The following is a 16498-nucleotide window of genomic DNA, read 5'->3' as shown; positions in this document are numbered from 1 at the left end:
TCTATGTGGCATTGCTCCATTTACATTAGGAGAATACTTGAACCACTACCTCAATGTCTGTGATGAATGCCTGACCCACAACGAAAAGCAAGGTACATCCCAGTATTTCACACTTACTGTCACGTCATCTACCACCACGCTGTTTTATTTAATAGTTTGCACCCATTTTCTCATAAAATAGGACATGGGTGAATGTGGGTGAAAAAAACCCTATCAGCCTCTACTGTACGCACACAAGCCTGAACATCTGGATGGGGGCGCTGTGACAATAAATGCCCAGAGAGCGTGGCGCTATACATCTGACACAGGAGAATTATAGAGTTAATAGTATTTGGCATGACAGAGAGAGGGAGCGGGGAGCGCAGTGCCGTGCCTGAATGCAGTCTCATCCTGTTTAGTATTCACTGTGCGCAGCGCCTGGAGGCCCCGGAGGGCTCACCTGCCCGGAGTCTAGACGCACTATCACACACAGAAGACAGCGGGATCGAACCGGCGGCGCCCGGCTGTACGGTCCGTGCGGTGTCGGTCAGGAGGGAGTCGGTTCCGCCACCCAAGGGAGAGGACAGCCTGGTGAGTAGTGAGAGAGCGGGGCTGAGTGGGTGGACTGGTGGGTGGGGCTCAGACAGTCGGGTCGGCTGGGGACGCTGCCTGTCTACCTGCCTGCAGCGGCGCGTGGGCTCAGACCTGTAATCCGCTACTCCCTCAAATGTAATCTGATTACTTCTGGTTTTAAGACATGGTGTGTTATATTGCTCGTTACATTATATCGAATGGCATTCCTGGGCTGGACTCCAAATAAAATAAACTCAGGATTTAAATGAAATATAAAAATAAAAAAAAAAAAAAAAAAAAATGATAATAATAATAATAATAATAATAATAATAATAGAGTGATAATAGTCTAATAATAATAATTTAAATAATTTAGATAATAAATAAAAATAATGATAACAGCAATAGACTGATAATAATAATTAAAAAATAATAAATAAATTTATAAATAAATAAATAATATTAATAGGCTGATAATATCCCAATAATATAATTTTAAAAAAAATAATTAAAATAATTTTAATAGTAATAGGCTGATAATAGCCTTCTAATATACTTTTAAAAAACAATAATTAAAAATATAATTATAATAAATTTCTTTTATTTTGTGTCTGCATAAAAACAACATTCCCACGTGCACTCAGGTCAACTTTTCTGCCATAACTCATCCAAATTATTGTTCATGTGCCAAGTTATTTTTAGTAATGCTGAGGAAAACATATTGAATCTGGACGTGAGCCCATAGTTTCCCTTCAGCCATGCTATTTCAGGGCTTTGCATAAAAACCTATAGATTTAATGAGGTCTATTGTGACGAGCAGCCAGGTAAACTCACCTTATACTTAAATTGGTGCACTTGCAAAGCTTTGCCTGGCTGACATTGTGTTGCCTGTGTGCATAGTTTAAATTGGGAAAAATAATAGTTTAATGGGAGAAGTTTAATGTCTGGGAACAGGCCTGAGATAATTCATATTCCAGTCTGTATCAATGGAAGCAGTCCAGCTCGCCCACCTGATTAACATGGGCTACTCATTATTGGCATCTGAAATTACAGTGCATAAGGTGCAGTGTTAATTCGTTGCAGCACTGGCAAAAGTAATGAGACGATGCCGACTGCCTCCCATCTGTCTGTCTGTCTGTCTACCTGTCTGTCTAGCCGATCGGTAGCTCTGCGATCTGTCTGCAACCCCTGGGAGACTTAAAAAAAAAAAAAAAAAATCCCCGCTCTGCTCCTCTGCGTCCCCCTCCTCGATAGCTCTGCGCTCTTCCCCGCGCCTGCATGTGCGAGTGCGTGCGTGCGTGTAGTATGTGTGTGTGTGTATGCGTGAATTGTGTGCGGCTGCTGGTTCACAGCTTACAGTCACAATGAATGGCTGCCTGTAGCGAGGCGGAGGGAGACACTAGACCGCTTATTCTGCGCTGGCCCTCCATTGAAACACTTTCCAGCGGAATACAGCCGAGGGGGTGAGTTGAGCACGGCGGGTCACCGAGGACAACGGTTCGGGCTCGGCCGGCGAGACGGGTCGGTCAGATGTCCGAGCCCTGAACTGTGTGTGTGTGTGTGTGTGTGTGTGTGTGTGTGTGTGTGTGCGGGGGGTGCTTTCTTGAATTCGGATGGGTGAATTTGGATACAGGAGTGGTGTATGGTCTGCGGCTGTGTGTTGAAGTGGGGGTAAAGCTATTGTTATTTTATTGGTTTTTTTAAGGGGATGGGGTGGTAAAGTTGTGCTACTGTGGGGGATGGGCTCATGGGGACAGACCAAACTTTAACCACTTCACCGGCTCCACTCATTCGTCGCCGCGGGCTGTCCTCCCCTCTCCCTCGGTGAGTGACTTGATGAGTCCTCCGCTCTTCTTTCTCCCGCATTCCCGAACTTTCCCCAAAAACTAACTTGGGGTGCATTTTTTTCTTCCTCCATAAACGTGCTGAAATTTTAAAAAGCGCATGCAGTCGTTGCACTCGCCCAATATCACGGTGTCCTGTCGGTAAACGGGTTAAGATTTTACAGCCAACCCCCTACTTTCCTTTCCCCTCCTCTCCTCTCCCCTCTCGCCATGCCGGATCCATCCGTCTGTCTCGCCCACAGTTGCAGCGCATTTGTGTCCCGGGATGACCTGTTGATGTCGGCTAAAGATGGAGTACCAGTATCGCCCTCCGCTGTAGACCCCACTCTCCTCTCCGGTTGGAAAAATAACACACAAATGTCCACGTCGGAGTTCGGCCAAGTGAACGCAGCCTGTGTGGCTCCGTGGGTCCCATTTTTGGTGGAGATTAAATAAATAATTTAATCGCTGTGATATATCATAAGCGACATTTTGGAGGGGAACAACGCGTGTCTGTCCCGTATCGGTAGCTGCCATTCGGCCAGAGGAGGAGGAGGGAACTCGGTCTAAACGGACATCACACCGCGCTGGCACGGAAAGAGGGGAGACGGGGAGAGCGCTAAACTGCTGAATATTTTATCCCCTCGACTATTTTTGTGGCACATTTCGTGCCCCCGGTTCCTCGGACGATAAACGTGTGCGTGTCGGGAGGGAGTTGAAACCGGGGCTGGCACACAAGATACAGAAGAAGAGCTCTCTTTTTGTCCCTTTTCCGCTGCCGCCCCCTCCCTCCCTCCCTCCCTCTGAACGCACGCACACACCGGCCCGGGCCAGCCGAGGACTCCCAAATCCTACCGGGCATCGAGGCTGGCACACGGCGGGGCACCGAGAGCTCTCTGCCCGCTCTGACTGCCCTGCTGCCCCGCTGGTGGCGGGCTCTCTCCCTCCCGAGGCGTCTACCGGCGAGACATCGGCTCTGCTAGTCTTTCATGTGAGATTAATTGATGTATAATTGATGTGTATAAATAAAAATTCGTTTTTGAAGTTTCAGCTCTAGTCGTGCTCAGGGGAGGCTACACTATAGCCACATTTTGGTGCCCACGAGTGTCGGCAAATATAACATTTTCAGCCTTAAATGTCTCCAAACTAAACCCCAAACAAGGCTGGGATTTACTCCACGTTATTTAACGGCGTGTTTGGGAATTATATGCAAAGGTGAAGTGTTTTACTAATGCCAGTGTTAGCCTTAGCTTTAGCTTGCTACTTGCTAACAGGCCACCTTTAACCTCCAAAAACCAGGAAACTGAATGTGATTAAGTCGTGACTGATGTTGATATCACATGTGTGTGTTGCTGTTGATGCAAATAGTTGCTTTGATTGATTAGAAGCCAGCAAACTGACTGCTGTGATCAAGTTACTTTCTTTTTGGCTGTTAGCAGGAGCATGTGGTTAGTGTGCATAAAGTAAACCAGAGTTTGTGGCACTGGAGGTGAACTTATAAAGTTGTAAAGGACACACACACACACAGGCAGACACACACATAGTTGAGTGAAGCATATAATAGGGCACATGGGGACAGCAGGGCAAGGGTCAAGTGGTGTGAATTAACTCCCCTTTATGTTTCCTGGAAGTTGTTGTGACCTCTCTGACCTGCGGGGAGGAAAAGGTGGCTGGTAGGATGTCCTTGGATGACATCAGTGCTCCCCAGTGTGTCGGGATCAAATCAGGCAGGCAGTTGGCTTGGGTGACAGAAAAAGTTTGTTTGCAGGCTGCAAAAATACACAAGAGCAATTTTAAGTTTTTTTTGTCACAGATGCTGGTGTCGTCCTGAATGTGTGATATAATTTTCAGCGCTGCTACGTTTTGTTTTCACCTCTGATTATGGAGGGATGGTTTTCTTCACACAAATGCTTTGTCTTAGCAACTGCCTGCTTATTATTCATGTGATTGCACATATTTACACCTGGAAACAACCACAGGCATCTGCTATTGGTCGCTGAGACGCTCCACTGGGACACTTTGTCGGTTCAATTGCTCGCTCAAGGCCATGAGCAGTGCAGATGTTAGGGAGCAGACAGTAAATCATGCAATTTTTTTTTTTGTACTTTAAATTTTCCAAGCCACTGCAGAGGTCAAAACCAGCAGCGTTTGATCTCAACCTTGCAACTCTGTCATCACACTTAGATACAGTGACCTGCTTTGATAAGACAGAAATCCACGTCACCATCAATATCATGATATTAAAAGTAGGAGTAATGTATGTAAACAAATCCTGGATACAACCCAAAATGCATGGAGAGAAAACACTCGGACCACTTCAGCTGCACAATAATTACATTAATATAATGCATATTGATTTCTTTACATCACAAACTGTCAAGGCACAATAATGTGTCAAGGTACAGTGTCCAGGAAGTTATGTCAAAACATTATTGATTCTCACAAAATAAGTAGTGGAAAACTAAACTGTAATTTATACACTCAGGCGCTAATAGTGTTTTGATATGATGGGAGTGTTGTTCAGATCAAATTGTACAAAGTGCTCCCTATCCAATACGCAGTCTGCAGTCTTAATTGATTTTTGTCCAGAATCAGCCTGCCCAATTAATTAGGCATTATAATAATGTAATACACAATCAGTACTCATACTGATATTAGCATCTGGGCAATTTTTAAGTATCTTATTCCGACTAAATTGCTATTGAAAGCACCCAGAGATGCTGATAAACGTTGTGGTTATTATAACCATAACTGTGCAGGCACTAGTCTGGAATTTTAAACTTACATTTATAAATAATAATAAAATTAAAATACTTACAATGAAATGTGTAGCACTGGGGTTGTAAAGAGTCATGCTTTACTCCTTCTCAAAGCCCACTGCCCTACTTACCGTGCCTATATCTATCAAAAATAATGAGTTGCTATTAACTTAAAAATTAATTATGATGAAATGCTGATGGCCTTTTTATTCTCAGTGCTGCCCTTGTGTAGGCGTCAGGCTGGAGCTCAGGACTGCTTAAGCCCACTTTTTTTTTTTTTTTCAACCTGTATTTATCAAGCGGGGAAGGTTTGCTGAGCACGCACGCTACAGCACCCTGCTTCACATTCACACCTGGAAGCTTCCCACTACAACCACTATCTTTTATTGTTGGCCAAGGAGCAACTTCACCAAAGGAGCTAGAATTTAAAGGCAAATCCACCCTCAGATGCTCTTATACTAAGTTGGTGGTGTTAGTGGATTCTGTCAAAGAGTTGTAATTTACTTGCTTTGTTAATCTTGCTTTTCGGAGAATGGCCTTGTTTAAGTTTCCCCAGGTGGACCTTTAACTACCACTAAAACTCTGTTATTTTATGGTGTATATTGAATGTGAGGTTGTAAAGTGAGGTTGCAACTTTTATCTCATGGCAGATGACATAAAAGTTGTTGCCACCTACTACAGATCAGCAAAGGTTAAAAGGATTGCTGCACTGCACGGCATTAGCCCGTTTTACACAGAAATTACAGCTGCAACAAAGACCCTGCATTACGCTGCCTTCGCTTAAACCAAACAACGTATGTGATTTAAAATAGCATGCCGGTGTTCCTGAAGTAAAAGAGGCGTTGACGAGCAAACATTAAACACATCAGCGTCAGACTCCAGTGTGACATAACATACAGGTCAGGCAGTGCTTTCTTTACAATAACAGTGGCGTAACATGGTAATGACAATAATTTACCTTCCCTGTTTTATGGCAGTTGATGTCATCCTCTGCTCTGAGGCTAAGGAGCCCCTAGGACCTCATTTTGCCAAATTTGTTGACATTTTCGGTTGCTGTTCTTCTTTTAGTTAACTGCTAACTGGTACCAGCTGCTTTCTAAATCTTCCAGTGGTGGGTCTTAAGCATAACACGCCATCAAAATGTCACGCCTGACACATCCATTGTTCCGTCCTGCTGACCATCCCTTTAACACATTGTACGTTAACATGCACAGTTAAGTTGAGCTACGGTTATAGCTCAACTAGGCCATTTAATTGGATTACTGTCCTTGTCCCAGTATACAAGCACAGGAAGGAAACCGATTTATTGACTGAAGTAAGTCTGACACCACAACGATAGGTGGCGATATGCCCCCTTTCAGCTTGTTAGTACTGGACCTTTTTCTGGTTGACCTTACGTCACAGACCAAACAAGTTAGCTACGGTTAGTTAGTGGCAAACTGGTACCATGGTGGACAACTTTACAACTCTGTACATTTCATCTGACCAAAAATGCACGGCTCTGGAGTCTGGATGTAGATTTCACCATGTAGCTAGTGGCTCCTTCTTCTTCTGTTACGCATGCAATGCTTCTGACTTCCGGTTTAGAGCCTTGCGGGGACACTGAAGCATGCGCCAAGCATCTTGGCCAGTTTGGGTCCAATTTACTGTAAACATGCAGGAGTAATTTGATTCCCAATTATCTGGGTGTTTTTGGCCTTTGAGAAATTCTATTTAGTACGATTTCAGTTGGACTAAGATGTTAACATGTCATTGTGCTATAGTGTCACTACTACGTCCCTTCTTTATGCCTCCTTTGCATTTTACAGATAAACAATAGGGGTGCAACGATACACGTATTCATATTGAACCGTTCGCTACATTGGCCTAGGTTCGGTACGCACTATGAAACGAACAATACGCAATTTTATTTATTTATTTTATCAACTTCTGACGATGCGCTCTGTGCTGAAAGCTCAGTGGATCTGCGCTCAACTATGCTGCCTTAGGCTGCATTGTCGAGCGCACATCCACTGAGCTGCGCCTCACACATTCATTCAGACCAAAACAAGCTGCTGAAGCTACATGCAAAGTTAGCTCGTTGCAACATGGCTAATGCCTCAGATATACCCGAAATCGAAGATCCTCTACCATCCTTCAGATCTGGCGTGTGAAACTACTTTGATTTTCGTGTTAATTATGACCCTGATGGCAAGAGTGTCGTGGACAAAAATACAACGGTATGTCGCAAGTGTCACACAACGATAAACTACAACAGTGGAAAAACAACAAACATGACAACACATTTACGCTGACATCACCCCGATGCGAAAATAGGTGGAACCAAACAAAAACAAGGAACGACAACAACACACATGCTACAAACTTTCCCCGGTGCTATGTATGCACAGCAGAAAATGTGTCAGGTATAGCTGCACCAGATACATTTAATTTTTCATTTAATGTTTTTTTTATATTCTTATAGAATTGTACGACATACTGTTGGTTGATACTGTGTTGTTAGAATGTTTCAAATGTTTCAAAATATTAATGATTATGTTTCAAAATATATTTACAGGGAGCTATTTCTTCATAATATATACTCTGCTGCTAAGAATGCACCACAGAAGATGGGTGATTTATCAGATGCATTTGACACTAAAATATTGAACCGAACCGAACCGTGAATTTTGTGTATCGTTGCACCCCTAATAAACAAATAATGGAGGTATGGGTCATCCTGCTCCAGTGTGTGATTTTAGAAAGCATCCTAGCATCGGAACCAAAAGAGGCGTGATATTTAACACAACAGCGTCGGCCTCTTGTGTGACATGTACACGACGTTGGCACTTCATACACAGTGGTTGATCTCATCCTCTGCTCAGAGGGTAAGGAGCTCAGGATATCATTGTTTTTCCCAATTTGTGGACATTTACAGCAGCTGTTTTTCTTCTTTTAGCTAGTTGCTAACTGCTACCAGCTGCTTTTTCAATCTCCTGCAGTGGATTGCACACATAACACGTCGTCTTATCATCATACCTGCCCCCCCCATGGTCCCGACCTGCCTTCTGTCCTGTTTATACAGACATCATTTCAGCATTGTCCTCCCTGACAGTTCACATACAAAACAGTGAGGCAGCACAATGGCGCGATATTCCCGCCTTGAACTGGCAGTGTAAAAGGGGCTATGGATTGATAGGGGACCACATTTAACAAGAGCAAAGGTATATGAAAATGTACATTTACAGACTTCAAACCATAGTGCACGAGTTCTGTAAGAGTTTATTAATGGACGTTGCTGGTGTTAAACATGGTCCACCATAAATCAATGTTTTTTTCTTCAGAAATTCAGCGTAGCATGGTTTGACTAATTGTCATACTAATTGTCATTGTAGTTGGAGTATTCCTTTAAACACAAGAAAAAAAACAAACAAAATGGTCATATAGAGGATCTGCTAGTTTTCTTTTTTGTCCTACCCTCAGTCTCCAGATCCTGAATCCAGGGTCTGTGCATTGGTGAGAAGTTGCCCTCTGGGCCACTTACGCCCAACTCTTTGGTGATTAAATGTCTTTTACTGTGAATTTCAACTTGAACAGCAGTGCTCAGTAACATCTGGATGATAGCTGTTGAAGGAGCGGGAAGCCATTGTGGCGCAGGGACCTGAACTAATACTTTCTCATACATGCTACATGTAAGAGAAACACTCAGAAGAAGGTATTAGTTCAGCCCTAGGACAAAAGCGTCTTGACCACCTAATTGGCTTCAGTAGACTTTGTTGAATATTGGCTTTATATTATGTAAGGCCAGCTGGGCTGTGAGCGCATGGTGTTAACATTTTCCAGCTGTGGAGGTAACTATCCCATTCAAACTGAAACAGAGAGAGGGCTGTAAACCCTGATCAGGGATATCTCTGCCTGTCTTCCTTCAATGAACACCTGAACACTCAGATATAGTGCCGGGCACTACAGCAATATTTCTTACTCAGCATTTGTCATTGCACTCCTTCTTTGTCTGACTCGTAATACACAACGTTGTTGACTATATAAGCACTACATATCAATTACTGAATCAGATTTCTACCATAATGGTTTGTAATATGCTTGAGGTCGGAGCTGAAAACTACAGTGCTGTTGTATTTGGATTTGTTATCATGATGCAGTCCAGTGCGATGGATGGATGGATGGTTTTACACATTTTTTCAGGTGACCTATTTTTTTTCTAAATGCTCCAGTGACACAAACTTAAAATGAATGGGAACACGTAGGCTACTCGAGTAAACACATTGTATTTGTCTAAACAATTGTATTTGAGGGGTTATTCTATCGGTAGTTTATGTACATGGATGTAGATTTTTTTTATGACTGTGGTGCGTAGTGCTGACGTGATCTATTAAGGTCAATTAATCAGTTAATCATTGCTCTGTCTCGGAATGACAACACTATGTTTTGTTGTAGCTAGTAATGACAAAGTTGACCAACTGATAATTATTCATGTATTCATTTGTTATCTGTAACTGCTTATCCTATTCAGGGTCCCAGCGGGGCCTATCCCTGCTGTGATTAGGTGAGAGGTGGGGTACACCCTGGACAGTTCGCCATACTATTGACAAAAATACATTAATTGCTTTGTATTTAAAAAACTGAATCCCTTTGTGTTTTTCACAATCGTTGAGGCAAAGTAAGCATTTGGCAGTGGACTCCCTGGACTCAGGGAAGTTGCACTGGGCATTGACTGTGCAATCAGTCATAGAATAATGGATTTATTAATTGATAATTAAAGTCTGTAGTTGCAGCCCAAGTGGTGCAGCAGTAAAGCAACTTCCTGTGTTTATACAGAAGCTGATGATTGTTTTTTTCTGTAGACTAGAGCTTGAAGGATGAATAAATTATCGTTCTTTAACATGAACTCTTAAATGTGTGGGCAGCAGTGAAGCTATTTTACTGAGGCATGGTTTGACAAATGTTCATTTATATACATTTTTCAAATGACCCTTTAGTGAACCATTAAAAATCTCCCATGAACCATCAGTCTATTGTGGCCCAGGCATTGAATAATAATAAACTACACTATTAAAGACAATTTCCATTCTTGAAGAAGCCAACGAGACTTGAAGAGAATTTTTTTCTCGTACTTGTTCATCAGTTGAGATTGTTTGGGTGTGAGTTGCCGAGTGTTGGAGATCCAACTGTAGAGATGTCTGCCTTCTTCAGTATAATGGAACTAGATGGCACTCGGCTTGTGGTGCTCAAAGTGCTAAAAATATAAATGTAAAACTCAACAGCAATGTCTCTTTCCAGAAATCATAACCCAGTTACTTAAGATAAAACTTAAAATTAAAAACTGACCAAAACAAGCCTTGTACTTGTACATGTAGTGGACGTTGGTCTCAGGCAGAGCTTCCTCGATACTCTCAAACTCCTCCTGTCTGACTCCCTTTGAGGCCATAAAGCTGGTGATCTCTGCCAGCATGTGGAGGTGTGCTATAGATCTCGTCATGCTGTTGACCGTCCCCAGCTACTCTCTGATGGTGAAGACGTCCAGCAGCGCCTGGGTTGGATGCTCCCCAATGCTGTCTCTAGCATTGACCACAGGCCTATGGCAATGACGAGATGCACAAACCTTGCTGTGAGACAGACTCACCAATCCCACATCAGACAACTACACAGTCAAAAGCCAACTACCGCGTTGCCTCACGTCGCCTGTGTCTCGGCCAAAAAATAACATGAACACACTGCAAAGACTACAGCAGACAGCCAGCCAGCACATATGTTCTGCGCCTGCGTGAGAGGAAAGAACTCTTTTCCAGTAGATGACGGTAGTCTGTATTCGTCATTCAAAAAAGGGAAACCAAAAGACCGTCATGACGCTAGTTAGTCAGTTAGCACATTAACAAGACAACCCGATGCTGAAAGAACAAAAGGTTATGTAACATGAAATAGCAGTGAATAACACAATCACAAACTGTTCTCCTAAAGAGCTCAATGGCTAAAAAAAAAACAATCTTACCTTTTATAACAAGTTTGTTTCGATCTCACTCCTTCTTGACATAAGCTGGTTGTTTACTTTCCTCACTTCCCTTTCTCTTCACATGTACTGAGTTGAACTTCCAATTAGAGTGATTTCATTTACCAACAGACCCTGCCGTCTCCAACGCTGATTCAACATAATCATCATCATCAAAAACTAGGTTGACAGGCGCTCGTCGACAGTCAACCATTGGCTTGGTGTCAGGGCCTCAAGGAACTATCACCCTACCAAACCGAACCTCACAACCACATCACCACGCAGACGGAAGCGTGAATCTCTTCATTGATGAGAAGCCTGTGATCATGATAGTGCATGTTGTAAACATTAATGCTGTCTTCCTCGGCTCAGCTGTAACATTTGATTGCTTTGTCGTACTAGGTGAGCTATCAGTAGATGCACGCTACCTTTTCTACGTTGATATGCTTGGCGGGTTTAGCTCAGTAGAAAGAAAATAGTTCCCACATTAAACTGCTCACAACAGGGTCTGTGGATTATCTTGAGTAACTGGCTCATGAAAGAGACATTGTTGCTGAGGTTGTCAAATGCATTTTTTGGCACTTTGAGCACCACAAGCCACAGGGCCATTTAGTTCCATTATATTGGAGAGAAGGCAGACATCTCCACAGCTGATACCGCCAACACTCAGCAACTCACATAAAGAATATACTGATTAACAGCACTACAGGTTAGAGGAAAAATATGTATTTTTGATTTTTGGTTGAACTGCCACTTTAAAGAGATATTTAATTAAGGTTTTCTTATCGCCATGAAGTTTGCCTTTTTACCATCCAGACAAGCTGATCGCAAGAAGTTAGTCTGACGCCGCAGTTCAGCGAGACTTGAGACAGTCCTTGAATTAGTGTTGAGTGCTCGATCAAAGTTCTAAAAATGCTGAAATATCTGTTGACCTGCCCTCTCTGTGACCTCCTGGCTGCTGCATCAGTGTATGTTCTCGCCAGCATTTCTGCGGAGACCTGGAGGCGATGTAGCAGCCTGCTGTTTAGGTTACTAGGTCTCGTCTGCGAGTCTTCCTCCCAGTGGAGGAACAAGGCTAATCACTATCATACTGTGTGCTATTAGTGGTTTGCTTTGGGTTGTAGCCAGGCTAGAGGCTCAACATCACAGAACTCAGAACCAGCTACTGTCCAAATACTGTGTGTCCACTAAGTGTGTACACCATCAATCACATGGGGGTCGTGATTATGTATTAAATGTATGTTTTCGGCAGATGAGCGACTCACCCTTTGTTCTCATGTGTTTACTTCTGCCTCATCTAACCTAGAATTACAGTAGGTCTGTGCATGCATTTTGCATTTATAAACGAAAATAAGGGGTCCAGTCAAAAGTGACGCCTTCAGTCTTGAGACAAAAAATGATTTCAGAGATAGACTCCTTGTTTATTTTTTTGTCACGAGTTAGACAGTTCCTCCACTTTTGATCACAGGCTTCTTTGTTGGATGGTGAAAAAGATGAGTGAAATAGACGAGTTATATAAGAGCCTGTGTTTTGACTGAGAAGGAGCGACGAGAAAATAACAAAGTAGGCCAAAAACCACCAAACTGTTTATTAACTGTGAATTAGATGTAATGAAACAAGGTTAAAAAAAAACAGAAAGATGGCTTATATAACCATCGCTGGTGGCCCAAAATTCTCTTTCATTTGGAAGTTAGAGTTTCGAATTTAAGTTGTTTACCAAATACTTAATTCATTAATCATCATACATTTCACTTCTTTAGTTCAAGTCTCTTTCCTCCTCATTTCTGTCTTTCTTGCCCTTTGCACATCTGCCTGTCCTCCTTTTTTTTTTTTACTGTTATTCTTGTGTCATTAGTCTTTTATTTCTTCTTTTCCTGACCTGCTACCTCATTTTGTCCTCTCTTCCTCAATCTGATGTCTTTACATTTATCAGTTCATCATGCTCATCCTCACCTTCCCTTCAATCATCTGTATCCCTACCATTCCTTACAGGGCTTGAACTACCACGTGCGTCATATTTGAGCTGTAATTGTCAGCTCTATATGCAGCGGTGCACATTACAAGGTACGGAGAATATGTTGTGCAGGGCTGCAGACTCACGCATTGATCGGGAGACTCACGCAATTAACACTTATCACACATTCTCATGCCACGTGTCCATTTTCTACTGCAATGAAAAAAAAAGTATAATGTCGAGGTGCGAAAAGAGGACACAATAACAACACAATCTAATGTTCAAAGAACAGAGCAATATTACCGGATGCCAGTGAACAATAACACACACCTTTACAAAATGTATCTGCTAAAGCACTTACTGGCTCAAGAAAAAATTCTTACTGCATGTAACAAGTTTGTTTTGACCTACACACTCTTGACTTTAGCTCTTCATTTAAATTTCTCACTTCCTTTTCTCTTCTCGTACTCTGGGCTGAACTGCCAATCAATGTTATGAGCCGACGGGCTCTCCTGTGCCGAAACAGAAAGATGTGTTGATTCAGCGGAAAGGGCCAACTACCGCCAACGATGGCCAATGGTGCAGTACGCAACGCACCAACCAGGGCAGCAGATGCTCACCAACTGCCCAACTTTGACTGACGGCCAACCATCAGGTTGATGTGTCAGGGCCTTTACACTAGCCCCTTTCACGCTGCCTTGTCAACATGGGAATTTCATGCAGTTATACTGTCCTGTATAAAAGGTACAATCGCGGAATGGGTGGACACAGTTGTCTTACCTTTAAGCCGGCATCGGAGGTAGTAACGGTGCAGAAACGATGTCTAAAAAGGGCTGGGAGATTTAAAAAGCAGCTGATAGCAGTTGGTGGCTAACTCAGAGAAGAAGAACCGCAGCCAAAAATGTCTGCAAAGTAGGAAAACAATGCTCCTTGCCCTCCGAGCAGAGGACGAGATCAGCCGCCATGTAACAGGGAAACTAAATGGTTGTGATTACCATGTAATGCCACTGGTATTGTTTATCAAGCACTGCTGCAACGCATAGGTTTTATGTCACACTAGAGGCTGAAGCTGTTGTGTTACACGACATGCTTCTTTTGCTTCCGCAATGCCAGCATGTTGACTAAAATTACACACTGGAGCGTCATGATGCTGCTGCTGTTTGATTCTGTGTAAAAACACAAAGGTGGCATAAAGACAGCACTTTGTAGCGGCCCTATGGCACGATTTCTGTGTAAAAAGGGCTACTGACAGGGCACAGACAGAGAAGACAGAGCAGTGCAGCACAACAGCAGCACTGTATAAAATCTGGTCAGGCCACCCGCTGCTTGGACATTGATAAACTTGTTGATTAGGTGATGTCACCAGATAAGCCCGAATTTGATAAAACCGTTTCCATATAATTTTTGCTGAAAGCGCAATGGATTTCTGATCAAAATATCCCTATACAATTTGTACATTTTGAAGCAGTTTAACTACTGAACAGGGAACATTTGCTCAGATGACACAAAATGTCTTAATTTTTAAACTCTCATAAATTAAATGAATAAATGTTTCTTTTTCAGAGGTTTGCAGAAAATGTCAGTGTAATCCTTTCAGGATCCTTGACAAATGAAAAGGTATGTTACTGTACAGTTGTTGTTTTTTTAGAAAAAGTAAAATGAAAGTTCAGTTCAGTTTCAATTTTATTTGAATAGCTCAACATCACAGGGGGCTTTAAAACATGCGTCACCCTCTGTCCTTGGACCATCACAGTGGATAAGGACCAACTTTTCACCCCAAAAAAACCTTTAACAATGAAAAAATGGAACAATACAATTGCAATAGAAATCTCACAAAATTAGGTAATTAGGAAGAGCAACTGAGGAGGGATCGCTCTCCCAGGATGGACAGGTTCACAATTTTCTCATATTGGAACTCTCATAAAAAAGCAAATAAAGCAGCGGACAACAATAGATTTCTTTTGAAAAAGAAAGACTATGGTGCAGTAAAAAAATGGTGTTAAAAAGCAATTGCTACATGTAATTTTTAAAACTACATGCACCAGTGCATGCACACAGAAAATAAGTATTTCAAGCCCTGATCTGCGTATCCCTCCCTCCCTCCAGATATCTCCCTCTTCTCTCGATTTGTCTGTCATACATCCTATCCGTTCCTCTCTCTGTAACCTTTCAGTGCTGAAAGGTCAGTACTCTAACGTCTACTTTTCTGTTTCCCGCAGACCCTGTGGTGCTGGGCAGAGCGTTATGGCTCAGACGCTGCAGATGGCGATCCCTAACTTTGGCAACAACATCCTGGAGTGTCTGAACGAACAGCGGCTGCAGGGCCTCTACTGTGATGTCTCCGTGGTCGTCAAGGGACATGCCTTCAAGGTCCCAAAGTTTTTTTTAACTGTTAATTTAACTGTTAACAATGTTAACAAATGGCAACTTATGCCAGTGTTGCACGGAAACTTCACCTAGGAACTGCACAGTGTGACCACTTAAGGGGGATTTATATTTGTGTGGCAGACCGTACACCCTATTCTACTCATGTGGCCCACACCATTGTGAGCATTTCTGCTTGTGCGGTGGTGTGTCTTTATCGCTCTGCAGTAACACCTCCAAACACTAGTCAGCGACAGAGGTTTCTGTGAAGTGCGGTTCAGTTTAGTTGATTCAAAACACACATTAAACATGGCTTAATAGAAACAATTTCAAACACAAGTGCACAAATCAGCTTCACTATAACCCGCAGCATTCACAGACAAACACTTGTCTTTATCTGGACACATTTCCCCCACAAATACAACATGCTACTGTTTTTAGCACAAGCCTATGGCATTTTACATTGTATAAATTAGCCTAGCAGCTAGCAAACCTCTATCTACTCTCTATCTAAGCTAGGGACAACAGCAACATTTAACAAAGGTAATGTTACAAAATTCAGCTGTATTACAGCTCACAAGATTCACCGACAAAACAACTGTCTTATACTAAACACGTTTTCCAAACAAATACAACATGCTAACGTTATTAGCACAAGTCTATGGCATTTTACATTGTATAAATTAGCCTAGTGACAAGCGGAGATTTCCTCTGCTCATATGAAGCCAGGATAAATCACACACAAGACTTAAAATGCTATTTTTGTGGAGGCTTTATTGTCTTCACAATGTATGGTTTCTTATCTGAAATTAAAATAAATAAAAGCTTAATTTCCACTGAGGGAAACAGTAGTTATATTTCTGGAGAGGCACATGTCTGCGCCGATTTGACACAGAAGTTTAACTTCCACCTAACTCAACTCACTCATTACCTGCAGTAGAGTAATTGGTGGCTAAAGAACGATTATTAGTATTTTTTCCGGGGCACTGGCTTATTGGTCATTTTGCCTGCTAAGTAACAAGCTCATGGGTGTCAATTATTTAGCATAATCTACTATAGCATT

At 42.4% G+C, this 16498-nt stretch overlaps 1 protein-coding gene across 6 annotated transcripts in view; it reads left to right on the top strand.

The window, feature by feature from the left end:
• Positions 1–386: 386 nt before the first annotated feature.
• Positions 387–16498, top strand: part of nacc1b (nucleus accumbens associated 1, BEN and BTB (POZ) domain containing b) — a 34125-nt gene continuing 18013 nt past the window's right edge. For 2 of the 6 annotated variants that reach the window (XM_049571574.1, XM_049571568.1), the window contains exons 1-2: positions 2606–3366; positions 15291–15441. In XM_049571574.1, the coding sequence (XP_049427531.1) occupies positions 15316–15441 (126 nt within the window). In that variant the 5' untranslated portion in view covers positions 2606–3366; positions 15291–15315. Of the gene's footprint in view, positions 571–1928; positions 2016–2328; positions 2377–2605; positions 3367–15290; positions 15442–16498 lie in introns of those variants that run through there. The other 4 variants (XM_049571569.1, XM_049571572.1, XM_049571570.1 and 1 more) reach the window with 4 other exon arrangements.

The sequence above is a fragment of the Epinephelus fuscoguttatus genome, linkage group LG3 (assembly GCF_011397635.1).
Source record: "Epinephelus fuscoguttatus linkage group LG3, E.fuscoguttatus.final_Chr_v1".
Classification (NCBI taxonomy): domain Eukaryota; kingdom Metazoa; phylum Chordata; class Actinopteri; order Perciformes; family Serranidae; genus Epinephelus; species Epinephelus fuscoguttatus.
Note: the sequence above shows the minus strand (reverse complement) of the source record. Positions and strands in the feature narration are given on the sequence as shown.